The sequence below is a fragment of the Chelonia mydas genome, chromosome 2 (genome assembly GCF_015237465.2).
Source record: "Chelonia mydas isolate rCheMyd1 chromosome 2, rCheMyd1.pri.v2, whole genome shotgun sequence".
In the NCBI taxonomy this organism is placed as follows: Eukaryota; Metazoa; Chordata; order Testudines; family Cheloniidae; genus Chelonia; species Chelonia mydas.
This window is the reverse complement of record NC_057850.1, coordinates 166014084-166040554: the sequence shown is the minus strand read 5'-3', so window position 1 is coordinate 166040554 and position 26471 is coordinate 166014084. Positions and strand designations below refer to the sequence as shown.

At 40.4% G+C, this 26471-nt stretch overlaps 1 protein-coding gene across 1 annotated transcript in view; it reads left to right on the top strand.

The window, feature by feature from the left end:
- CNTNAP2 (contactin associated protein 2) overlaps nt 1-26471 on the top strand; it is a 1647636-nt gene that overhangs the window by 1499305 nt on the left and 121860 nt on the right. Inside the window, exons 17-19 of the mRNA XM_037889980.2 lie at nt 2959-3177; nt 5133-5369; nt 24353-24598. Coding sequence (XP_037745908.1) covers nt 2959-3177; nt 5133-5369; nt 24353-24598 — 702 coding nt within the window. The remainder of the gene's footprint in view (nt 1-2958; nt 3178-5132; nt 5370-24352; nt 24599-26471) is intronic.

Sequence of the window (26471 nt, the reverse complement as noted above, 5' to 3'; positions counted from 1 at the left end):
GATGGATCACTAGAAATTGCCCTGTTCTGTTCTTTCCTTCTGAAACATCTGGCAATGGCCACAGAAGACAGGATACTGGGCTAGATGGACTATTGGTCTGACCTAGTATGGCTGTTCTTATAACTGTCACCCCAATGAATTTGGCCCCAAACCATTGTGGGTTTTTGGGGAGGGAGAGTCAACTCTAGCATGTAACTTTTCAGCAGGGACAAGCTAGAGGAATGGTGGGAGGGAGACTTGCTTTAAAAAAATCAGTTAATTGCTAGTCTTTTAGATGTCTAGGATAAACATGTTCACCCATCCCTGTTAAAGTCCCAATACTATTTGTTTTTTAGTCAGAGATTCCTTTGACTGCTATATACACTAGGATGTGGAGTCAGAAATTTATTAAAACAGATAAATAATGTTGCTTACCTGTGAGAACCAATAGTAGAAGTTGCTTGTAGGAGTTACTAACATGCAGCCTGTGAGCAATTTTATCCATTCTTTAAGAAGTACATATTGATATACTTCATATTTTCTTAGGCCAGCAAACTGGCATACAGATTTACTCTCCAATATTTTATGTGAGGCCTGTGTTAAATTTGTTTTCGGTATATGTCAATGTAATCCATGGATGCTATACGTCTCTAGTGCTTCTTCCCCTTTCACACTCAACAAAAATCTTTTATGAGAAGTACAATGTTTTGAGATGTTTATTCTTTTCCTTCTCGAGTTACAAGGTAAAATATTAAAAATTTAAGACAAACCAGTATGAATTTTATTCCTGCATATTTATGCTTTAAAGTCACAGTTAATATTTTCCTCCAATTAGTATGAATTTCCTTGTGTTTAAATACTATTATCACAGAGAAGAAACCTTTCAGGCTGCTATGCAGACCTTTATCTTCAACCATGATTAAAGCTGAGCTGTGCAAGTCTGGTCGTTATGGTTGAAATGTCTTCATCTCTTCCTACCCCACCTCTCTCTCTCTTTCTCCCCTTCTAGTTTCAATTATCTCTTTTAAAAAATGGCAGCTGCCTTCAACCAGAAGACTGAGAGCAAATGAGTCTCTTTTAGAGACTTTTAAAGTAAACTCAGTGACTGAATACTAGATGGGGTTTCACAAAGGCACCCACTGGCAATGTCAAAAATGGCATCGAGTGGCTGAGAATGAGATGAACAATCTGCATAGCAGTTCTCAAACTTATAGCCTTGCAGACAGCCCGCTTTCAGAAACAATTAAAGGAGTTGGAAACAGACAGTGTGCAGAGTTATGAAGTGTTTTTTTCAGAGCAGCACAGTGGAGACAAAGCCACCCACTCTTCAAGGCAGGCTGCAATGCTTCCTGTATGCTAATGACTATATAGATTTGGTTCTAGTTTCTAATTTGCCCTAACCTTATATCCCAAACCCCCAGAAGCTTGACTTCACCACATCAGAGTAAAACATTTTTACTAATCTCTGTAGCCAAGTCCTGAGCAAACAAAGGCAAACTGATTGAGCTGAGGGGCCAGGAGAGGTGGTCACTTCAAAAGAGGAAATAGTATTGCAGGTAGCTGAGAAAGATGGATATTTCACTACCTAAACACCTGTATAATTCTCCTTCAGAACTTATCTCTTTCAATAAAAGGGGGTGGGGGGGGACAAAAATAAGTAAGATTTTTGCAGCAAATTTTTGTTTAAAAAAGCATTCATGATTATGAAAACTGCTTATTCATGCGATATCTTTTTTGGGATGTGGTACAAACACAAAAATGACTGCAGTTTGATTCAGCCTTGCAAAAAGCACCATGAAAATGTACTAGCCTGGGCACAAAAAGTATGTGTTCTCCTTTTAGTCGGCTGATAGGTAATAATGATATTTTACTAGCCCATCAAAAGCAGTTTCCCTGTCTGGGTGAGTAAAGTTTTGCAAGACAGGCTGGAAGTGAATTATGCACAACGTGAGAGGCACAACTATACTAGATCCCTTTATGGCCCTATGGTGCATAAGAATTCTCTTAAAAGGATGACACAGCTGCCAGAAGTTGCTTTCCATGGATTCTTTTATACCTAAAAAAAATGAAATAGACTGAAAACCCAGTTGTCTTTACATCTAGGTTAAATCCTCCTTTGTGAATACTATCAGTAGCAATCTATTTTCTGATAATTCTTTGAACTGGTTTTCTGGCATTATATAATAATTTTACTGTAAAAAGGGAGCCTAGATGAATCATAGCAGGCAATTTGAGATCATGTTTCTCGTCAGAAGTGATCTATTCCTCATTAATCACTTTGCCCTCCTTAGTAATAAGTGTCAGTCGTGTGCTTTGCTGAGCAACACCAGATGGAAAAGTCCTACCAAGTATAATAGAAATTTATAAAGTCTTTGTACATTTTTGGACCATCCAATATAATTTAATCCGCTTAAGAATTCTGTAGGGTAATTTAAAAAACTCCTGGCCATCATTCATTACTACCATCTATAAATATATATTAGGTCTAGTTGAAAATTTGCCATCAAAACTTTTTTCCTTGGAAAATTAGGCTTTCAGCTAAACAATTTTTTGTGGAAACTCTCTTTCTTCTGAAAAAAATAATTTTTACTTGGAAAACTGAAACCCAGAAACAGCTATTTTTCTTTAATGAAAAGTTTGAATTCCCTGCTGAAAATGTCAACACAAACACTATTTTTTCCTTTATGTACAAATTTTCTATCAAAAAAAGAACTATTATTCAACTGGCTCTAATATTTATACAGTAATTTTGATGTAACCCGGTTAATTTTCTGTAGAACCAGATTTGTTTAAATTCCATAGGAATTTTCCATAATGGCCTCCTGAGAAGTGCTAAGCACTATCAGCTTCTATTGAAGTCAGGGGATTTGAATGCACTCAGGATTTTACAGGACGGGTCCCAAGGTGGCTTCCTGTGTAATAGGTATAAACAATCGTACTTTGAACCTCTGATGGATTTTCTCCCCTCTGGTATTTCAGCTGCTATTGAAGTGTCCTTTTCATTTGATGTTGGAAATGGCCCAGTGGAGATCATTGTCAGATCCCCCAACCCACTCAATGATGACCAATGGCATCGAGTCATCGCTGAGAGAAATGTCAAGCAGGCCAGTCTGCGGGTGGACCAACTGCCACAGGAGATCCGGAAGGCGCCAACGGAAGGCCACACACGATTGGAACTGTATAGCCAGTTATATGTTGGTAAGTAGCAGAAGAAAAAACAGGCCCCAACGGTTAGTTACTCCATTCCAGCCACATCACGTTGGTGGCAGTTACAGTAATATATCAGGCTTCTTTCCAGAAGCACTTAGTGATGGTAGGGTACAGAATGAAAAGCAATGTAGGTTATAGAAGGAAGGTGACCCAGTTCAGAGAAACAAGTACTGCTGTGGTACCCTAGTATCATTGCTCCTTCCTTATTTGTAGCTCAAGCGTCAGGCAGGCAAGCAGCCTTTTTCCAGATATTTTTTCCCAAAGGATCTCCCACCCAGCTATTCAGCCAGGAACTGAAAGAGGCCTGGGAACGCCATGCAGGGAAGGAAGCTTATGGTAGTACTGTTTAGCTGGCATCTCTCTGATATGAATAGCAACTCCACCCTACAGAGATTTGATCTCCCATCCCCCATTTACCGTATTCACCCTCCAGTCTGACACCCCATCACCCACCTTTTGCTTGTGAATTTTAATAGCCAGTTATATTGTACCATATAACAAATACACATTTCACTGTTTGCCTAGCCACTTTCAAATGTTGCTAGCCTTCACTGCATTTTGGGTACCAAAAGACTGCCATTCCAGCAACATTCATGCTTCTTTAGCTCTTGGGGCTCCACAATGCAGACATGGTGAGTTTCATGAGGTAGGACCAGGTTTGATGAAACGATGAGCAAAGAAGCACTTTCCTACCTCTCTAAAAAAATTCTTTACCTCATTTCCTTGCATCTTAGTGAAAGCTCAACAACAGAAGTAAATTAAAATGATGTACAGAACCTTCAGTACCTTGGTAAATATGATCTTGTCAGTGGAGTGGAAATAGCCATGTGTATCCCCGTTGTACAGTCATTATTCACAAGCTCGGTCTCTTCTTTAACATTTTTGGTATTGCTAAAGTTGATCTGAAATAAAAAGTCTGTTGCTGCATAAACGGAACTATAAATAGGCTTGGCAGAATTCAATTTTTATTTTCTTATCATTTCAACTGATCAGGTTTGTTTTAATCATTTTTTCAGATTTTTATCTATTTAAATTTTCACAGTTGTGGGCAGTTATGACGAGGGTCAGAATAAGCAGGGATTCAGACAATAATTAGGCAATAGACACTGAGATTCAAAAATGTCTGTCCTACGTAGTACATTACAAATCTTTAGAAGTGTTCATTGTTTGACTGTATTACCAAAATTGAATGTCTGTGATTGCACTAGATTTTCTCTCTAAATCATAACCATGGTCAAGTCTACTCGTGCCATAAATCTGAATTTCCCAATAGCATATTGAACGTGAGCCTGAACTACTGAGTTCTAACACGGGCTCTCTGTTAGCAACTTGCCATGTATGCTTGGGAAAGGCACTTAGGCCCACATTTTCAGATTTGATTGCTCTACTTCGGGCATGTAAAATCTATATCTAGACAATTAAATAAGTAGCCTGATTTTCAGAGATGATTGAGCATCTGTGCCTCCTATTGCCGTTTGAAAGTGTCGGCCTAAACCTCTCTCCCAAAGTCCCAAACTTTGCTTTAAAAAATGTAAAACTATGTAAGAGATTATTGTCATTATTATTACTATGTATTATCATCAACCTATAGGAAAATGTTGCAATCCAAAATGTATTCAAGCATAAAACCTATTATTACCCCAGACACGATCTTTAAAAATATATAGGAAAAAGAAGAAATTAAGTCTCCCAGTCAAGAGACTGAGGGCCAGATCCTCCGCTAAAGAAACTACACCTCTTATGCTATCTGAGAATGGGGCTGAAAGCTTAGACTTACTGCAATTTGATTGCATAATGAAAAATGAATGAATATTTTAGCCTTTTAAAAGACATCCCAACCTACAATATGACCAGCTGTAGTTGGCAGTTCAGCGGGTTATTTGGTATACAGCAGCAATAATGCAGTTTAACTCTCGATTCATTATTTTTGCATTATCTCTCAGGTGCTGCTGGTGGACAGAGAGGATTTCTGGGTTGCATTCGCTCTTTAAGAATGAATGGGGTGACTCTGGACTTGGAGGAGAGAGCAAAGGTCACCCTGGGGGTGAAACCTGGTTGCTCTGGCCACTGCACCAGCTATGGAATGTACTGTGAGAACGGAGGTAAATGTGTCGAGAAATACAATGGCTACTCCTGTGACTGTTCCAAAACTGCATATGATGGACCATTTTGCATAAAAGGTAAATATCTAAATGTGGAAGCCAAACCAACTAAGCAAAACAGAATCACAAATTAATTGTTCAAATGACAAGTGCATCCCTTAATATTCCTTACAAACCTATCACATTCACAGGGATCTGTTCTACCACTTATATATGGTGGATTTACTGCACATCTCACATTAGTGGTAATGTGCATTTCCTATTTAAATCCAATAACACATGGAAGAAAAGAACTTCAGGATTGTCTGTACTCTTCTCAGCAGCATCAGGTGTTATCCTGAGCTGCTGAGTAATAAATTCCTATTAACACATATAATGTTTATTAGTTCAAACAAAAACTGAACTTTTCTAATACTCAGAGGGATTTAGGTACAGGGTATTGGTTGTAACTGTTACAGATCAAGGGGCCAGTGTTTTACAATCTTCCTCAAATTTTTGGTTGTCTGGATCCAGGAGTTTGGTTGAAGTTCCTCTGGGTTAGAGATTGAGTGTCCCAGGTTAAGGGGAGGTTTATAGTTACAGTAAAGCAGTAGGGCATTTTGATTGGGCACAATGACTAATAAAGCACTGATGATATAGCCACTTCATTCATTTGAAATGGCTAAGATACTAATTAAATCCTGAAAACCGAAGTTTATAATGAATCACTTTCATATCAGAGGAATTTCCATTATGTTGAAATACCGACCAACCATTTAAAAAACAAAGAACAAAAAAACCAAAAAAAGTCCAAAACGCTGCAGGAAAATTAGGGATGAAGCTCCAAGTTTGTTTTTATTTTTGTTTGTGTATTCTGATTGGAAATGATAATGGCAAAACTAAATTCTTTTGCAACCCACTGCTGAAGATTTGATCACATTTCCATGAGGTGCTAATCTCTCTGAATAGCCCTCTTTCACTATGTGTGTCTTATAAATATCTAAAATCATCCAATCTATTGCCTCTCCTAATTCTTTCTAGAAGCTGCATCGTGTGGCACTAAGTCTGTGATTTCAGCTGAGATCATTTATTCCTTACTCTTCTCAATGGTTTTCATGATTCTAAGGAATCTTTGGTGTCATAAATTGCCTATCACAGTGTTCTGCCTTTAAATTACCCACCTTATCAGCAATCCTGCAGGCAAGTCTATTCACCAGTCATCACACTGCCCTTGAGCAGTTCATCATGTCCATAGGGGATAACTACTATCCTTTGACATTCACAAAAAGAAAAGGAGTACTTGTGGCACCTTAGAGACTAACCAATTTATTTTAAAGTGAGGATAGATATGGGCTAAAGCATTGGGGAGGAGGGAATTCAACCCATAACCAGGGAGTGCATAAAGAGATCCTGGGGCTGGCCTTTTCTGCTGTAATCTCCATTCATTCATGGCTGGAAGAGAAGGGGAATAGAAAGCACAAACTCTACTGCCTGAGGCCTGCCTTAAAAAAAAATAAGAGTAGTTGTGAAGGAGTTGGGAAACTCAATGTCAAAGGTTTCAGAGTAACAGCCGTGTTAGTCTGTATTCGCAAAAAGAAAAGGAGTACTTGTGGCACCTTAGAGACTAACCAATTTATTTGAGCATAAGCTTTCGTGAGCTACAGCTCACTTCATCGGATGCAAACTGTGGAAAATACAGAATACAAAATACAAAATAATCAAGGTGGTGTGGGGGGGGGGGGAGAAAACCTGGATTTGTGCTGGAAATGGCCCAACTTGATTATCATACACATTGTAAGGAGAGTGATCACTTTAGATAAGCTATTACCAGCAGGAGAGTGGGGTGGGGGGAGAGAAAACCTTTTGTAGTGATAAACACCCATTTTTTCATGGTCTGTGTGTATAAAAACATCTTCTGTATTTTCCACAGTATGCATCCGATGAAGTGAGCTGTAGCTCACGAAAGCTTATGCTCAAATAAATTGGTTAGTCTCTAAGGTGCCACAAGTACTCCTTTTCTTTTTTTAAAAAATATATAGAGTACTGTTTCCCTGAACAAAGCAGGAATCAAACAGCAGGAGACCGTTTCTTTGCTGACAGCTTCAACCCCCTTTCAGCCAACACTCGGCGCAAAATCTCTCTTCAAAGCTATGTCTGCAGTGTGCAATGAGCTCAGGTGCCTGGTACCTGGATCTGAGCACATGGGTTAACATTCCCACAACAAAGTGCTACCCCCATTACTGTGTCCTCAGTTTCTTCACTTGTCCATGTGTGGCTGGGGGCATATCCCATCGCTCTGTATGCTGGGATGCTCCAGGATTCTATCCCAATCAATTCTGAGTGGTAGTGTGTATTTAGAACTAATCTAGTAGAGAGACAGAGTTATCCCTAGAGTGTGTCCTTTTGAGACAAAACTGAGGTAATTTTAACAATGTCAGTCTTTCAAAGTTCATATGTATTGACTCAGAAAATAGTCACTGTCACATTCCAGTGAACTTACTTTTTAGAAAAAAGAAAAGGAGTACTTGTGGCACCTTAGAGACTAACAAATTTATTTGAGCATAAGCTTTCGTGAGCTACAGCTCACTTCATCGGATGCATTTGTTAGTCTCTAAGATGCCACAAGTACTCCTTTTATTTTTGCATATACAGACTAACACGGCTGCTACTCTGAAGCCTTACTTTTTAGAGGTATTCTTTTTCCAAAACTTGTCACATTTTTTTCTGTTTCTTTTAGGGATGGGCCAACTGCAGAGTGACTGAAAACCAGCCCAAAGCTTCAGTCAAAACTAGAGCTAAACAAAATATTTTCTTCCTGACTTTAGACACAACATAAAATAGAAATGCCATAAGAGAAGTTATATGGTGCCTGTTACAATGGAGCTCCCTCCTTCTTGGTTTGTCCATAGGCACTACCATAACAAAAGCAAGAACAACAGAGTTATTGTTATTTTTCTTACCTTGGTATTTCTGACCTGACCAAAACCATGGAGTATTTGAAATAATATTTTATGTTTATACAGCTCTTTGGATCTTTGGATGTCAAATTATTTTAAAAAGTTAGAAGATATTTTTTCCATTTTATAGGTGAGGGAATTGGGGAATACAGAGTTTAATGCAGAGGTCAATTTAAGGGCCTCTGATTTTGGGTGCCTCAACTTTTGGATGTTCAGTTTTAAATATCTGAGGCCTAATTTTCAGAGCTACCGCAGTTCCCATTTAATTCAGTTGGAGTTATGCATGCTCAGAACCTCAGAAAGTCAAGCTTTGGGTATCCAAAGGTGGGCACCCAAAATCAAAAGCAATTTTTTGAAAATGTAGACCTAAATGATTTGCTCAAGGTACACAGTGAGTGAGTCACTGACAAAGCTGGGAATAAAACCCAGAACTCCAGACTCTCTGTTCCCTGCTCTGGACACAGGATCTGGTTTAGGGAAATTTCCAGCAACTTTTATAGATCAACCTAGTTCCAATTAGCTGCGGATTTTGTAATTTGATCATCACCAATTTCCTTTTCTGTTAGTGCTGAAATCTGACTTATCTGTGTGGAAAATCAGGCATCTCTTCCCTCCAAACATAATTCAATGTTTGTGACCTCACGATGGTTCTTCATAAAAGCAACCAGGTGGCATCAAAAGCAAACAGTTAAAGGATAATGTAGGCACAAAACAGATAGATTTGGAAATGTCCCATGAACAAGAGAACAGTAAAAATTCTGAAGCAATGCTGAAAATAAGGTCTCTAAAACACTTCAGTTTCAGCCCATTGAGTTTTACGTTGTAAATTTAACTTGCAGTATGCCTTGTAAATCCAGGGAAACACTGGAACATCTTGTAAATTTTGCTAAATTCCCCAGGTTTCAAATAAACTGGCTTCTACTTTTGTTTCTAATGACACCTCATGGAGTCTTCTACCATACGCTCCTTTTCCATGAAATAGGGCTTGGTTGTCACTGGATGCTAGGAGAAAAATACAGAAATAGTACATGACAATGAAATAAGCTTTTGGCAGAATTATTTAATGTATTGCATAATCTTTGCTGGAGTGTAGTAGTGGCTCTTTTATACCTCGCAGCTATTCAGCCATATCTCACTACTGTCAAAATATTATACCTTAGTAAATTTTAAATATAGCTGGTTGAAAATACCAACATATGGAATTTTCACTACGTTTTTCATAAACATTTTGAATTATGACCTCCCCCCTAAAAAAAAAAAAAAAGATGAAATATTCATGAAAATTTTCATGAAAAGTATATCCCTTTGTTCAAGCAGCTCTAATTTTTAATGCTAGGGCTATTTTGAATATCACCGTATCATTTTTGCTTTTAAGTACGTGTGTAGCTGAATCTTGTGATCTTTTGCTTAATTATTTTTTGCATGGATAAGCAAGTGACAATGGTACAAGTATTTTATAAATGATTTGACAGTCACATCAGGGCCTGACGTACCTTGTTGTTGTTAAAAAGCACCAGTTACACATTGTCATATGTTTTCTTTTTATGATATGTGAGTGGCTTTTATTGTACTGGCTATACAGACTGTAGAGACTGACAACATTGGCTAAAGCCAGATATATGGTTGTGCAAGGAAATTTGCTACTGTCTGTTGCTATATCAATCCTTGCTCTCGCTTGGTCAGAGACCAACAGTCATGTGGCCTTATCACATGATTTTGTTATATGTGCAAATGGGATTTAGGATGAGACAACCAAGCTCATTTTCCCTTGTAACCTAAGCCAGGATTTGAGTTCAGTTCGCCAGAGATAACATGGTTAATGGTGCACCACTTAGTTATTTAAGGCTAGATTCTGCTACCCTTACACTGAGAATAACATCCTGTTCAAGTAGCCCCCCTGATTTAACACTGCATAGTACCTTTCTCCTCAAGTCATCCCACTGAAATACTGAGGACTCAGGATAAAGCAACTATACAGCATAAGTAAAGGTTGGTAGAACCTTGCTGTCAAGGTTCCTTCCCCACTCTGAACTCTAGGGTACAGATGTGGGGGCCCGCATGAAAACCCCCTAAGCTTATTTTTACCAGCTTAGGTTAAAACTTCCCCAAGATACAAACTATTTTACCTTTTGCCCTTGGACTTTATCGCTGCCACCACCAAGTGTCTAACAAATATATAAGAGGGAAAGAGCCTGCTTGGAAACGTCTTTCCCACCAAAATCCTCCCCAAACCCTACACCCCGTTTCCTGGGGAAGGCTTGAGAAAAATCCTCACCAGTTTGCATAGGTGAACACTGACCCAAACCCTTGGATCTTAAGAACAATGAAAAAGCAATCAGGTTCTTAAAAGAAGAATTTTAATTGAAGAAAAAAAGTAAAAGAATCACCTCTGTAAAATCAGGATTGTAAATACTTTACAGGGTAATCAGATTCAAAACATAGAGAATCCCTCTAGGCAAAATCTTAAGTTACAAAAAGACACAAAAACAGGAATCTATATTCCATTCAGCACAGCTTATTTTATCAGCCATTTAAACAAAACAGAATCTAACGCATATCTAGCTAGATTACTTACTAAGTTCTAAGACTCCGTTCCTTTTCTGTTCCCGGCAAAAGCATCACACAGACAGAGAGAGACTTTGTTTCTCCCCCCCCCCCCCCCCAGCTTTGAAAGTATTTTGTCTCCTCATTGGTCATTTTGGACAGGTGCCAGCGAGGTTATCCTAGCTTCTTAACCCTTTACAGGTCAAAGGGTTTTTCCTCTGGCCAGGAGGGATTTAAAGGTGTTTACCCTTCCCTTTATATTTATGACACTTGCTCCCATAGCTTTTAAAGTATGATAACAAACTTCTTTATGGTATGTATGATAGATCTGGTCAGGCTCCCCCAGTCAACAGCTCACCAGATTGTTGTGAGGGGATCCAGACACTAGATCCTGGGTGTTTTAAGTCTCCAGAGTCTGAACAGAGCCCAGGTGCTGTCACTGTTTTGGGGTCCCTAAACACACTCTCGGAGCAGATCTTCTATCTGTCACCCCTTCCCAAGAGCATGCAGCACAGCATCCTGGACATAATTCTGACGCTTCTGGCTTCCCTTGTAACTTAAATACATGTCTCCCAGAACACCACCCAAAGGTGTAAGTCCTCTGGTTTACCTCTTCAAAGGGCCACATGGCAAGTGCAGCATATAACACAGACACAATATATAGAAATCTAACACATTATTGTTCTTTATTTAATCACAGGAGAAATACACAGATCTATACAAAAACAAATAAACCTAAACTCATTTCCCTGACTTAGTCTCCTCACCACTCCAGAGCATTCTTTGGGCTGGGGTTAGGGTTCTCTGTAGGATCCAGGATCCTTCCCCTGCAGCTACATGACTTCTCTTCCTAAACTTGAAGCTTCTCTCCCTAGGTGAGCTTCCTTCCTCTGTCCTCTTCTCTTTTTTTGACCAAATTTCCTCTCTGTGTCTCTGTCTTTTCTCTGTGAGTCCAAACCCCTGCCTCTTCCCCTTGTTTGGGAATTTTCCATTCTGCCAGTGCCAGCCCCCTGCAGAGAGAAAGAACTGTTTTCCCCTAGGATGCAATTACTCTTTTGTGCTCCCCAGGTAAGACCTATTCAGGTGATGACAGTTCTTTCACGATTGTGCTTGGTCTAGTAGAGACATGCTCTCCAGCTTGTAAGTCATGGTGATTACACAGATCCAGAGGCATTCCACGATACAACAATTTTATTATAATATCAATCAGAATTCACAAGACACATCCCCCAAACCATCACAGTATGTTTTTCAACATGTGCTGTGGGTCCTACCCACTCTCGCATGCCAGGTTTTTCAGTTTGGCTGTACTTGGGGAATGGTAACAGAAGGAGTGATACGAAAAGTCTAAGCAAATAAAATGGCATTGACATAGAAGGTCAGCATATAACTAGCAAATGCTTCTCAGGGTGAGTACTGGTCATGCACTGTGGGGGAGATATTTATTGAGGAGATTCATGCTTAGAATTATTGATTGATGACTGGTAAGAAATTGCATTGTCTCCAGTCTGATCAGTGGCAGTTCACACATCTGATTGACATTTCAGGTGCCTGAATATTACCGTCCCCTTACAAGGACAAATCTGTCAGAATGCTGTTTGCCATCTATTTTTATTTTGTTGTTGGTTTTTGTGGGTCTGTAATCAGCTCCATTTGTTCTTTCGCTGACCTGAGAAAGATTGTTACAAGGAGCAGCCAAAATGAGTCTGCAATCCTACAGATTGCTTTCTGACCTTATTCTGTCCTTTGTTTCAGAACCTTTTTCTTCACAGTGGTCCTCCCATCACCATAACAGCATTTCTGAGAGTTGGATTTGAGTTAAATTTTCGCATTTATAACTGGTGTATCGTTAAAACAACTGAGGGCAAAATTGTGGAATCAGTATCTAGCACAAGTGTTTGTGTCATGCTCTGGAGATCTCCCAACGGGCCAACTGGAGGAAGAAATTCCCCCTCCCCTCTCTTCCCCCAGCATTGAAATGGGAGGGACCCAGGGAGAGAAATGGAAATTGCCCAACACTACAATCATTTCCCATTCCAGGCAGTCCTATGCCCTGTGTTACACAGAAAGTCAGATTAGAACAGAACAATGGTCCCTTCTAACTTTATAACCTATTTAAGTGACAGTGGAACCATTCCACAGCTGATGACTTAGGTCACATGCCTCCATGTATGTTGGAAGTGTAAATGCAATCCTGTCCTTTTCTGTGCACAGTTGCCTAATATGCACACATAAATATGGGATTTAAGGACACAATGGGTGCACACAGATGCTTTTATGGTGAAACTTAAATGACTAGTATGAACAATCATAATCCTTATGCCACTCCCTATACCCACCCATAATAGACTATAGTACAAAACTCCTTTCCTTCCCATGGATTAGCCTTTATATTTAAGTAGAGTCCAAAAGCAGGACTGCACTTACAACATTAAAAGGCTTTTCTGAGCCAGATTTGCTGGCTCTCCCTGTAGCTCTTTCTGATGCCAAGAGGAACTCAGCCTTTTATAACACTGGGTTGGTGTTAACACTATTGTCTGGCTGTTAGGCTGAGTCAGAAAAACAGCTCTTCAGCTTCTGACAGAATCCTACAGTCTGACACTTGGTCAGATCCAAATTCTGCCCCATTTATGCACATGTAACTCCATTTACTTAAAAATGCCTGAATGTTTTTGCTGTAAATATATTTTTTTAAAGTAAGTGACATTTTAATTCTTATTATTCATTGAATTGAAGACCTTGTGAGCTAAAATAAATACTGCATCTATTATATTCAGTATGGCCTTGGTCTTTCAACCATAACTGTATAAGGACTTTTCTCTGGATTATGAATCCTTGGCCTTGATCATGCAAATCTGGGCTCTGCATAGGGGCAGATGTCTGCCCACATAAATCAGATTGCAGGGTCCAATTGATTTGTACAGAAAGGTAACTAATAATGCATACATATTAACTGAACAGATATATTTGTGAAAAATATTATACATTCCGTGAAGAGGTTCTAACCAAGTATATCTCTGTGTCTTGCATGTACTCTCTTACTGAGAATGCAGTATATGCTGCTTTGAAAATTACATTTCTCATAAAGTCATAGAATTTCTTTATTGGAAAAATATTTTCTTTGATTTTAAATCCAAAAAATCATCTCCCCTTCCCCACTCACGTTACTCAAAGAGATATTTCAACCAGAATACAAACCAAAGTAGTGGGATAAAGCTTTCCAGTCTACCATTGGTCATAATATATTTCTAATAAAGAGCAAAGTTTTATTTATCTGTATACAGAAAACAAATAAATAAGGGATAACTTCAAAAATCCTGACAGTTGTGGGTCAGAAAGCATGATAAATTTCGACTTCTCTGTCAGCCAATTACAATAGGACTGCCCTGGTGCTATTATCCACTGAATTCAATTTTTTTACTGGAGATGAATGGAGCCCCTACAGCAAGCTTTTTAGCTGCTGTGAATGAGGATCCATATGAAGGCAGAGCAGATTCAAACTTCTCACGCTGGGTTCATAGAATCATAGAATCCCACGGTTGGAAGGGACCTCAGGAGGTCATCTAGTTCAACCCCCTGCTCAAAGCAGGACCAATCCCCAATTTTTGCCTCAGATCCCAAATGGCCCCCTCAAGGATTGAACTCACAACCCTGGGTTTAGCTGGCCAAAGCTCAAACCACTGAGCTATCCCTCCCCCCTGTATGCTGTATCCATATGTTATACTTTTATGGCCCCCATTACCTCGTATCCAAGCACCTCACAATCTTTTAGTCTGTATTTTGTCCTCTGACCACCCCTGTGAGGTAAGGAAGTATTATTAACCCCAGTTTACAGATGGGGAAATGAGGCAGAAACTAAGGGCTTGTCTTCACTGTAACAGTAAACTCAAGTTAATACACTGGAGTTTCTGCACTCAAGCAAGCCTAGTTCAGGGGAGAGCAGCCATACTGCAAAACAACACTGTAGTTACACAGAGCGATATGATTAGCAGCACAGAGTGATTCAATTAGCTACTGCTGAGTAGTTGTAACTAGAGCTGTTGCATCCTCACTGCACCTCTCGCTCAAACATCAGCATCACTCGCGCCTTGACCCACCCCCTCTGATAAGCCAGCTAGCTTGAGTTTAATGCCCAGCTTAACTCAAACTAGATGTTTTTTGTGAGTGGACAAGAGTCGAGTTAAGGGTAATGCTGTGAAAACACACTCTTCGTGACTTGGCCATAGGCACACTAGAAGCCTATAGCAGAGCAGAGAATTAAACCCATATCTTCCAAGCCTCATTCTAGTACCCTAACCACTGGGCCATCATCCCATGGAATGATGGAGATTGCAGAAAGCCACTGCAAATATTTTTGGAATTGCTCTTGCAACACTGGAAAATATCCTCTGATGTTACTTCTGGCAGCATCTCCACATAGACCCACTGCTACCTCACAAGAACATGCAAAAAACATTTTATCAGGAACAGGTCTTCTGATGTATATTTTATGCAGCTTTCTTCTTCGCCTGTCTTTTTTTCCCTGCTACTTGGGATATTTTCGTATAAATAAACAGCAGGAATCTCCACTCCAGTTGGATGCAGTGAAGGGGAGCAAGCTCCATGATCCTGGGTCAACCAGACTCAGTATAAGTGAGAGCTTCTAAGGAGCAGTTCTAATTTATTCCCCAATGTAATGTCCCTCTGTGGCTGCAGCACAACACCCTCCAGCCTTCCTCTGGCCTACCCCCTTCCCTCTATGCATAGCGAAGTAGAACAAAAGTTCTGAATTGTTTTGGTGCATTTGTGCAAAATGGAATTCTAATTATAGACACCCTTCTCTTACAGTGTGGAATAAAATGACTTCATCAGGAGCCTGATCCAAAGCCCATTGAATCAATGAGAATCTTACCATAGATTTCAATGGGCTTTGGTCAGGCTGCATAAAAGGCATCACTGCATGTTATTTTTCCAACTTTGCCTTCTCTGCCTTGAGCACTGATCTATTTAATCGGGGGGGGGGGGGGGGGCGGGGGTAGACATTTAATGAGTTTGTATTGTTAACTGGAATAAATAATTGCTGTATTCCTCCTTTTGACTCCACCACCAGAATGCTCAAAAATGTACAGTGATGACAGCCAAAGAACACATGTTGGGAATTGTTCTAGAAAAAGCTTTAAATCCCCACTTCTTGTCTGCACAAACTAAACTCACAGCGGGACTGAGAGCAGAATAAACCCTAAGTACACCGAGCAGTTAACTGAAAATCGTTACTGTCTTCAAAAGTCTCAGTGAAATGGCTCTCCCAGATCAAGAAAAACAGTGAGACTCTTACCTTTACTGTCCTTTGGCCAGCAGGTGTCTCAACAGTCTAGGGCAAGTCTACTCGACCACACTACACCAGCACACATGCACCAATGCCACTGCGCCACTGTAGCGTGTCTGGTGAAGACGCGCTATGCCAACAGAAGAGCATTCTTCCATCGCCATAACTACTCCATCCCCGCAAGAGGTGGAAGCTATGTCAGCGGGAGAGCGTCTCCCACTGACGTAGCGCCGTTGTGGACACTGCTTTAAGTCGATGTAACTTACGTTGCTCGGGGGAGTGTCATTTTCACACCCTAAAGCGACATAAGTTATATCAACTTAAGCGGTAGTGTAGACCAGTCCTACAGTCTTTGTGACCACAGTCTGACAGTAGTTGCAATTTCTGGTGCTGTCTAGCACTTCTGGTAGTACAAGCCCTTCCTGACATACTTCCTGTAGGTAGTTCATACTCTGTACTGATGGAGAGGGGACAGAGTTGAGAAACATAAAAAAGAAGACAATCGACAAGGAAAGAGGCTTTGTTAGGTCACTTAAAAATCTGTGTGCGAGCCACAAGGCAAAGCCCTTAAAGGATGGATATTTAGTGGTGTATGCCCTTGGTTGGAAACATCGTCATGAGATGTCTCGCTCTAATAATCAAAATCCAATCAAGTAAAAAAAGGGGCTGAATATCTGATAATTGGCAGGCAGTGTGAAAGAATAATTATACTTATGTACCTGTGGGCAGGAAAAAGCTTGCAGCCTCAGCACTGGGCATGGCTTCCAGCTATAAGCCTGTATTTCAGCCGAGGTTTCGGAAGTAAAGAGACAAACATTCATTGTTGCTGCAATTTTTCATGTGTCCTTCTGTGGTGCAGATAGCGTAATGTTCATCGTCATGATGTAGTCCCACAACCATTGTAAAGATCTGTCCCAGTTGAAGTCAGTCGAGTTTTAGCATTGGCTTACATAGGGCTAGGATTTCATCCTTAATGCACAATTATAGCACATCACCAGAAACAAGCCCCTTAACAACGTAGCTTTCATGCTAATCAGCAGAAAACATATGAGGCTTTATTAAGACACACTAAGCCCACAGAAGTAACCAGAATTCTTTTGGATAGGGGAAGGAGATCACAACCCAGTTTGGAACTCATTTGGAAGTCTATCAGATGACAAGTGTCAGACAGCGATGCCTTTCCTAGTGCCAGTGCAATAGAGATATCCTGTCTTTAAGTGCACTACATCTAAGTAACTATATGAAAATGGCATTTTTTACTTAACAGATCTGCTTCTTGTATACATGCAGAGTCCTATCTGCTTATCTGAGTGCTTACAGTAAGTTTACCCAATTTTTTTACTCCTGTTAACAGCACAGAGCCAACTCAGCTTTTGCAGAAGGATCTGGGTTCTGTAGCGTTTTTGTGCATCACCGACAGAATTGTGTATGAAGTTCTGTTCTCTACACCTGACCTGTGAAAACCCATTGATGGCAATGGCCTTTTACAGTTGTCATTAAGATCACAATCTGAAGACAGTCAGGTTGCAGGTATAACTGAGGGTAGCATTTGGCCTGCAGAATCTTAATTACTTGTGATCATGCATGAGAAGGAAAGAGAAGTCAGTGGAGTTTCACTGATGTAAAACCAGTAGGAGAGAAGAATCAGTCTGCAACATTAGACTGGAAATCTCATGACAACTTGCTTTCTTTTGAGATTTATGGTAATTCCTGCCTGTGGTCCAGGTGGAAATAGCACAAGAACAGTTTTTATCAAAATTTTCAACACCTCTGGGTCTGATTGGAACTGGATTGTGCCAAAATGAAAATAATCGGTTGAGAGTGAGGGTAGGGAGTTGGTGGAACTATTTTGAACCTCAGAATAAGTTTGTCAGTTCTAAATCTATCTGTGTTTTGCATGGAGGTTTTGTTTCATCCCTTTTTTAAATGGGAGAGTAGATTTGCAAAATGTATATGGTTCATATTGAGAGTATACTTCTGGCTTGGTAAAATTGCTTCTGTTGTTTCACAAATCCTATCTAGTGCTTTTCCAGACAGCTAATCCAAACTTCTTTTATTTATGTTTTTGCTATGACTGTCAACAGAGCGTGACTGCACTGCATATTGGTTTGGAAATATGTGCCGCTAGCCAGAGAAAACTGATCTGCTACTGCCATGATCTCTTCCTTGAAGCTTTTGTCTCGAAAGGACAGTGTACACAGTAACCCTTTACCATATTTTGTCTCTTGGATCTCTTCTTTTCAGATATCTCATCTAACATGTTCCAAAAGAGGGCAACAGTGGGTATATGGAATCTCCTCTACACCTCATCAACAAGGAGTTGTCCTTTACTTTAATCACTATTTTTCCTAAACAAAAAATGTCATTCCCTATTTAGGTGCAGATTCAGGAAAATATCCATTCAGACAATAGTGCTTTACACTCATTCTTAAATGTTTTCCATGGATCAGGGACTTAGATACCTCCTATTTAAAAAAAACCCTCAATGTGATCAGTGTTTGGTGTCCTCCCGGTAGATAATTTCCTCAGCAATCAGTATTTCAAAGTCATAACTGAGTACAATTTAGAAAAAATGATCTGCCTTTGGATTATGATATTTTAACAGAAAAATAATGGGCCCACTCCTGAGCACCCTCACCTACCTTTGTAGTCAATCAGTACGTCCCTATTCAGCAAAGCCCTTAAAGGATGGCTATTTAGTTGTGTGCTTAAATCCCGTTGACTTTAGCATGTGTTTAAATGCTTTGCTGAACTGGAACCTGAGCTCAGGGTACTCAACACCTTGCAGGATCAAGCCCAAAATGTATAAATTGCTACAAAAGTCCTGATCTATCCAGAGTAAACTGTGTCCCGAAGATTCTTAAAGGCAAATGTGAGGCAGATTTTAAGGTATGCTGCAATATATGGTACATTTATAATTATTCAGCTGTTCTGGTAATTATTTATGTGTCCTTACCTGAAGTTACTTTCAAGAACATTCCATTTATTTTGCAGGTTTTAGACTGTAATATAGGCAAGGTTAGTCTCAGAAATGTCACATGAACCATGAAAGATTTTTTTGTTTGTTTTTTGCATGCTGGTTCAGCCCACATTGGTGAGAAGGTGGGCAGGGGAGAGCTGGTATTCCCAGCCAGGGAGCCCCACTGTGCTAGGCACTGGGCAGAGATGTAGTAAAAGTCTATCCCTGCCCCAGAGAGCTTGCTGTCTAAAAGATAAAACATAAGAAGCAGGTAAAGCAAACAGACTGGGAGGGAAAAGGAAAAAACAATTTTACAGATGAGCTGTGTGCACAATTAATAGATGTAAAAAGCCAAACAATAGCAGTAATATTGGCTCACCACCTGCCAACCAATATGTTTTTTTCTAAGCAAGATGAGTTATAAGGATGGATTTCAAGGATAATAAGGTAGCAGCCACGTGGGTTTTTGCAGGGAGCCTTAAATTGACACCAGGGTAACTGAGAGCAGACTTTCGCCCTGTACATACATGTATCATTTCACCCATGACTGAAAAAACAACCACACATGGAAGTAGCCTTTCTGCATCAGCATCATCTAGACAATGATGTAACACAGAACTATCATTCAGTTATTTGTTAACATTTACATAAGACGCTATTTTGGGGCAAATCCTGCAGACATTTACTACTGTACATAGTACTTAATACTATAAGCAGTCCCACTATTTTCAATACTACTAACTCACAGGAGTAAGCACTAAACTTGATGGTAGGTGTTTGCACAATAGTCCTCTTAATTATTAATCCAAACGAGCATAAAAATTGGGTCTAGTGAAAAACAAAGATGTTAAACTAAACTGCCTTTCCCATAACTATCTGGAGGTGATTTAAAATTTCTCCTAAGAAATGACAGCTCTAAATCTATCACAGTGGCTCTACATCATTTCCAGGACTGTGAGATCACAGCTTGGACAATTGTTTTATGTGGCTGCAGTGTCACTTCTAAATATAATATATCAATTCTTGGAAAATCGTTACAAAGTAACAGGAAGACAAATCTTTTCTAGTGCTTAGCAAGACACTGGAAAGGGACATCAATGAAATCTCTGGTAATGTAACCCCTTTCTTACATCTTAGCTACCTTGCCTTTAGCTAAGGGCACATTCCTACCCTCCAATACCAGGCAAACATTACTGCATATCTTGTAAAATCAGTATTTGGTTACACTTCTGTTTTGCTACTAGTATTTGCTTATAATTGTGTAAAGGACATTGAGATACTTCAAATATGGAAGGAGCTATATAAAATGAAATTCTATTTAAATAGTATAGTATATTGACATTTTAGCAGTTTCGATGGTAATCTGATGTCTCTTTATATAAAGCATACATTTATAAATAGTATATAAAGGGCTAATAAATGATAGCTGTTTTAATAAATGGCTTTCAACTCATATTTTTATAGAGTTCAATAGTCAATAATGTTGCTGATAAGCTTGGCTCATAGCCATATTTAACACATATTACAAATGTCGATAACATACTTATAATATCTATTACCCTTTATAAACTATTTATACATGGCTCTGTGATAGGTTGTTCTGAGTCAGGAGCAGACTCACCATGCTATCATCAAAACCCCACCAATATAGGTTAATTGAGACCTAACTGGAAGGTCAATCAACTGCGTAGAACTACAGCTGAGGGACTAATTAGGAGAAGAAACCCCAGCAGCTGGATGCATATAAATTGGGAAGATGGCAGCCTTGGAGTGGAGTGCCAGAAGCAGGCAGGATGTCTGTGTGCTCTCTTCCCTTCCTCAGAAGCGAGTGGGGACATTGGCTAGGGCTTGTAAATAGCACTATAGGCAGAGGCCTGCTGGAACAACAAAATAAAACAGGCTAGTAGTAAAGGAGACCTGAAGTAGTGTGGTCTGTAATTAAGGCCTGAAAGGACTCTCGGACCACCCTGTGACAGTGTCCTTAACATAAAGTAGGGCCCATGTTTTTGTTAATAAAACTCTGGAAAGAAATTGCTTTTTTTCAATGTTACCTTGTATACTGAAGCCTGTACAACAGCTCAGTATTATTAGGCAAGCTACAGTTTTAAGTAACTATCCCGGTTATCACTCTATATACTGCATATGGCTATGTTTCTCTACAAGCCGTAGGCAATTGTTTTTTCATTCCCTTGAGTATTTTCTGAAGTCAGCCTTCGCTGTATTCTGTAACAATGTTAGTCTTGGATTATGTGTTTTAAGTATGAAATAGGTGGGAGTGTACTATTAAATATATCAGACGTGGTTGAGATTTTCCATTTAACCACTCTTTCGATGGAAAATATGGGGAAAATGTCTATTTTCCCACAAAAAAAAATGGTCTTTTGGGAAAATTAAAATGAAAAGGTTCTGTTTCGGGTCAGTTAAACAATGTTTGTCTGCCTGAGCCATCTTGATGCCTCAGTCTGAGTGCCTCATGCCCACATTCTCTTCTATGGACCAGGCTCCCTAGCCACTCTATCTCCCATGATACACTGTGGTACTGGGGCCCCCACAATGTATGGCAGCAGCTCTGCCAGAGAGAAAGAGTGCAGTGGGAGATACAGCCCAACCAACCGATAGGGGGAAATGCGGGTGTGACAGGGTTCAATTGGTCCATCGAGCCGCTGGGGGGCCGTGGGGAGCTACTGGCTCACTGGCAGGCCTTGGTCACACCTTTCTGTCACTAGGGAATTAGCGGAGGGAGGTGCGCCAGCCAGCGTCAGTGGCGTGCCCTTCAGGCAGGTGGAGCGCCGGCACGAGTCAGTGGCGTTGTTGGGATTCTGCTACCCGAGGCGGGTTGGCCAGGGTAGTGGAACGCAGGCCCACCCAATTCCACTGCGTTCCAGCCCAGGGCCCTTACAGTGGCGGGAGGAGAGGGTCCCGCCGCTGGGTCAGCGGGGAGCCATCCGCAAGCAACACGCTGACCAAATAGACCAACCGCACTGTGCTGTTCTGGCCCTGGGCTACTTCCTACCCGGTCTCTCGAGTGGGTCCCTCTGGTCCCTCCAGCTCATCAGGGTATTCAGCTGTTGGCAGCTTCAGCTCCCCCTCTGCGTCAGGCTCACACTGGCCCGGGTTACTGCCTGGCTCCTCCAGTTCCTCCACGTACTTGGCGGCTGGTAGCCCCAGTCCTTCCACCAGGTCAGGTTTCTCCTGGCCCAGGGCCTCCCCTGGCTTGGCAGCAGGGTCTGAAGGGAACAGCCGGCAGTCTGTGTCTGTCTCCCTCCCTGGTGCTGCCCTGATTGGGCTAAGGGACCCACCCTTTGTACTTCCTGTTCCACTCCTCCCCTTCTGGGGGTTGGAGTAAGCTTGGTCTGGCCCTGCCCACTCAGGCTGAGAGAGTGGCTCTTTACCCTCTGGTTTGAAGGGAAGCCACCCTGGCTCCCTACAGGGGGTATACAGCATCCAAATGACAACTCTCATGAGGCATCATGACTCTTCAAGTGCATGCAGATTAATGTCAAACTGCCTCAATATGAAACATTTTGACATTTTACAAATCAAATTTTGGGATTTTTATTCCATGAAACGTTTTGATATTTCAACTTTTCATTTTGTTTCAAGACAAAAACAAATGTTGAAATATCCTCTGAATTTCCTGAGTAGCAACTACACAACGAGACTACTTATGGAGTAAGGTACTATTCTGCAGAATATGGCTAGCAACAGAACCTGGCCAATAGTAATTACTTGTGCATTCAACAGCAATTTTCCAGGATACTCCCTTCCACCAGTGACAAAGACTCTGGCGATGTGTATCAGAAATATAATAGATGTGAGAAAAGTCACAATGTTATCATTAGCTTAATAAGTTATTTTATAATTGTTAACATCAAATCAGTTATTTACATATTTCATTTGAATGCTTAGTAGGATGAAAAGGTTTTAAATGTTCTTTGCTCCTGTTCTTTCTTTACTGTGTTTTCTCTCCACTAGGACCCTCTGATCTGTTTAGTGTTTCTTATGCTTGATCTATCTTTATCTATTCTCTTGATGTGAGGTAGTAAATAATATTAGGGTAGTGGCAGGGTGGAAGGGCCTTAATGCTGAATTATTGTCTTGTAAGACATTTTTAAGACTGTGCGGCGTTATTGGTAGAAATGAGTGGAGGCAGCTTCTCTTTTGAATATGAATGTTCACAAAGGCCTGGCTTTAATTATTTGGTCTAAATGCTGATTTGATTTTAATGTTTTAATTATTTTGTTTCTCTAAATGTTATTGATATGATTGCTGCCCTCTTTTGGCTAAATTCTGGCTTTGGGAACCATAGCTACATTGAGAAGGGTATAGAAGTGTAGTGCCTAACGGGAGGCATTCTGCTCACAGGATGTCTCCAAGGCATTGAGGGAAGAATGCTCATATGTGCACCCCCCCACACACACACAAAATAGAGTACAATGTGCTCTTCACCCACCATTGGCCTCTAAATGCTAGCAGATTGCTCGAGGGAAAGGAGCCCTAGCTATATGCCCTACTGACCAGTTCACATCATATTTGGCATGTTGAACTTCTCTGATGATTCTTCAGGACCACAAATAGCCCCATTGTGCCTGCCTCCTGCTAGGGACATTAGAGGGAAAAGAGCTCCCTTCTTTCCCTCAGCCACCTCAGTGCAAAAACACAAGTTCTTAGAAGTTAAAGTTGGTAAATACCCCTCAGCCTTTTCAGTGTAGACTTGCCCCATCAGTAGGTGGTTTTTCAGTTCTTTCTCCAATCCCATTTTAAATCTCTCAAGTGCTGGAGCATTCAACAATCCCTATAAGATTATTCCACAATCCAGTAGAACTCACCTTTCAGAATTTATTCTTGGTTCAGCCTACACTTTCCTTTTTTTTTTTTAACTGTTTTCTTGTCACTCTTAATCCTTCTATCTGCTCTTTCTAAACATTATAACCATGGTAGTTTGATGGGTATGAGAGGAAGAGTGGTCTGATGGGCAAGGGACTGAACCCAGGACTCAGGCAATTGGGTTCAATTCCCAGATGTCCTACAGGCTTTCTGTGTAACCTTGGGCAAGTTAGGTTACCTCTCTATGTATTCATTTCTCCATCTATAAAATGGGGATAGTACTTTCCTTCCTCTTAGGGAAGTTATGAGGATCGGTTTGTTAATGGTTGCAAGGTGCTTCATTTCTTCATCCTAGATAGACATCTAAAGGCGCACCAATTAAATTCAATAATAATAATTTACTTATTGCTATTTATTCCTTTTATTTTTCAAAGAATGTCTCAGCACATTCACTTTCTCCTTTACCACTCTTCCTGTTATTGTTTTCAAGATGTTGGAGCATTTTTTGAAGAGGGGATGTGGCTCCGATATAATTTCCAGTCCCCAGGGATCAGTGCGAAAGACTTAGTCAGCCGAACTATGTTGAGCTCTACAGACCATGATAACACTGTGCCAGACCTCAGCTTGAATAAGGAGGTGCTCAGTTTCAGCTTCAGTACCACCAAGTCCCCTTGTGTCCTCCTGTACATCAGCTCTTACACCCAGGACTACATGGCGGTGCTTGTCAAGCCATCTGGTAAGTGATCATTCTGAGCTTTCTCCACTGAAGTTACTACTGATAAAAAAAAAATTGGCATACAATAGCCAAAGCAAAAGCCATGAGCTAATGAGAAGATCTCTCCAGCCATGTAAATTCAAAGCAGGAGACACAAGGCCTGATTCTGTATTTTATTGCACTAGCTTTACACTGGTATAACTCTTTTCAAGTCAATGGAGTCACATGCAACTGGTGTAACAGAGTGGAAAGTCAGGCCCATAGGGTGGATTTAGATCATACTACCAAGAGATGGTTTGCAGCTGAGAATCCCAAGCAGAGGGAGGTGCCTATCTCCAAGAGAGGAGGAAGGGCTTAGAACACACCCCTTGGCTTGGCACCTCCCATTGGTTAGCTTAGGTGAGGAGCCTCCTAGCATGCTGGCTTTTTTAGTCCTGCTCTGAGGCTTCTGTCTCTCCTCATTCATTGTATAGGGAGTGTAGGTGCCTAACCCAGGCTTTGTGAATCCCAGTGGTTTTCTAGGCTACTAAAAGTTAGATGTGGTGATTATGGGTGTTATCACGCCTAAATTTCTTTATGAATTTAGCCCTTTTTTTATAGCACTGTGATATCCTCTGTTGCTGTTGCCCCTCCCACCCCAACCCCAAAATTAGTTTGTTACATAATCAAAAAGAATACAGTGAAAGTCCACGGCTTGATCCTGCACACTCTTAGGTTTGTGAATTACTTTATTCACATGCCAAAGTGTTTCCAGGATCAAGCTCTAAGCAATGTTTGTCAGTGCCGCTTAATTGTAAGCAGTCACAATACCAACTCATTCTCAAATGTTTAGTGCAGCTTATCATTGTTGGGAAGGGAAGATCAGGGAGGCAGTGAGTGGTATTTCTGAGAAGAGGAGAGGTGCATACGGACAAGATGGAACTTTTTTTTTCCAGTTTGCATTTGGACTGCTGCATTATATAGAATTTTAAAATAGTCCTGGCTTTTGTGGTTTATAAAGAGCCCATCAAAGCTCACAAATGCACTTGTATCTTTTTAATATAAGCCCCAATCCTCACATTTACAATACATAGGCAGACAGCTGCACCTTTGCTGAACCCTTTGGCTTCAGTGGGACTATGTGCAGATGTATGCCTCTGCCCACACATTGTAAATTGCAGGATTGGAGCCATATTTATCATTTCATTCTAATGCTATAAATATTACATCAATAAATACAGATGGAACCTTTCCAGCAGAATTATAACTCAAATATAAGATTAGAACCATATAGTCAATGTTTTCAGTAAAGGTTGCTTTAAATCCACACCTAAATCCACTTTTAGGCCCCTAAATAAGTGGCCTAATTTTCAGAAGTGTTGACCTCACGCGGTAATGTCTTTTGAAGTCAGTGGAAACTGTTGGGTGCGTAGCACTTCTGAAAATCAGGCTACCTATTTAGATGTCTAAATAGGTACTTAGAAGTAGAGCTGCCTAGACGTAGAGAGAGGTGGTGGGGAAGTATAAAATTCTGACTTTTTGTTGAAATATCAAAAAAGAAAATATTTTGATTCAAAATGGGGCTTTCATGTTTTATGGGAGTTGTAATTCAAATGCCTCATGCTCCTATTCTCTTCTGTGGGCTGGGCCCTTTGGCCAAACTATATCTCTAAAGATGCACAAACTTTTCCTCTCTTGGTGAGGGTAGAGAATGCATCATAGGAATCCCTGGCCACAGTGCATCATGAGAGAAGTAAGCTCTAGCCAGAGAGAATGGAAGCATAACATATCTGAACTACAGCTCCCATGGTGTATAACCACATCATTTTGAATCAGAATATTTTGGGGTTTGGCTAAAAACTGAAAACTTTTTGGTGTGAGGGCATTCAGTTTTTTGATGAAATATTGAAATTCT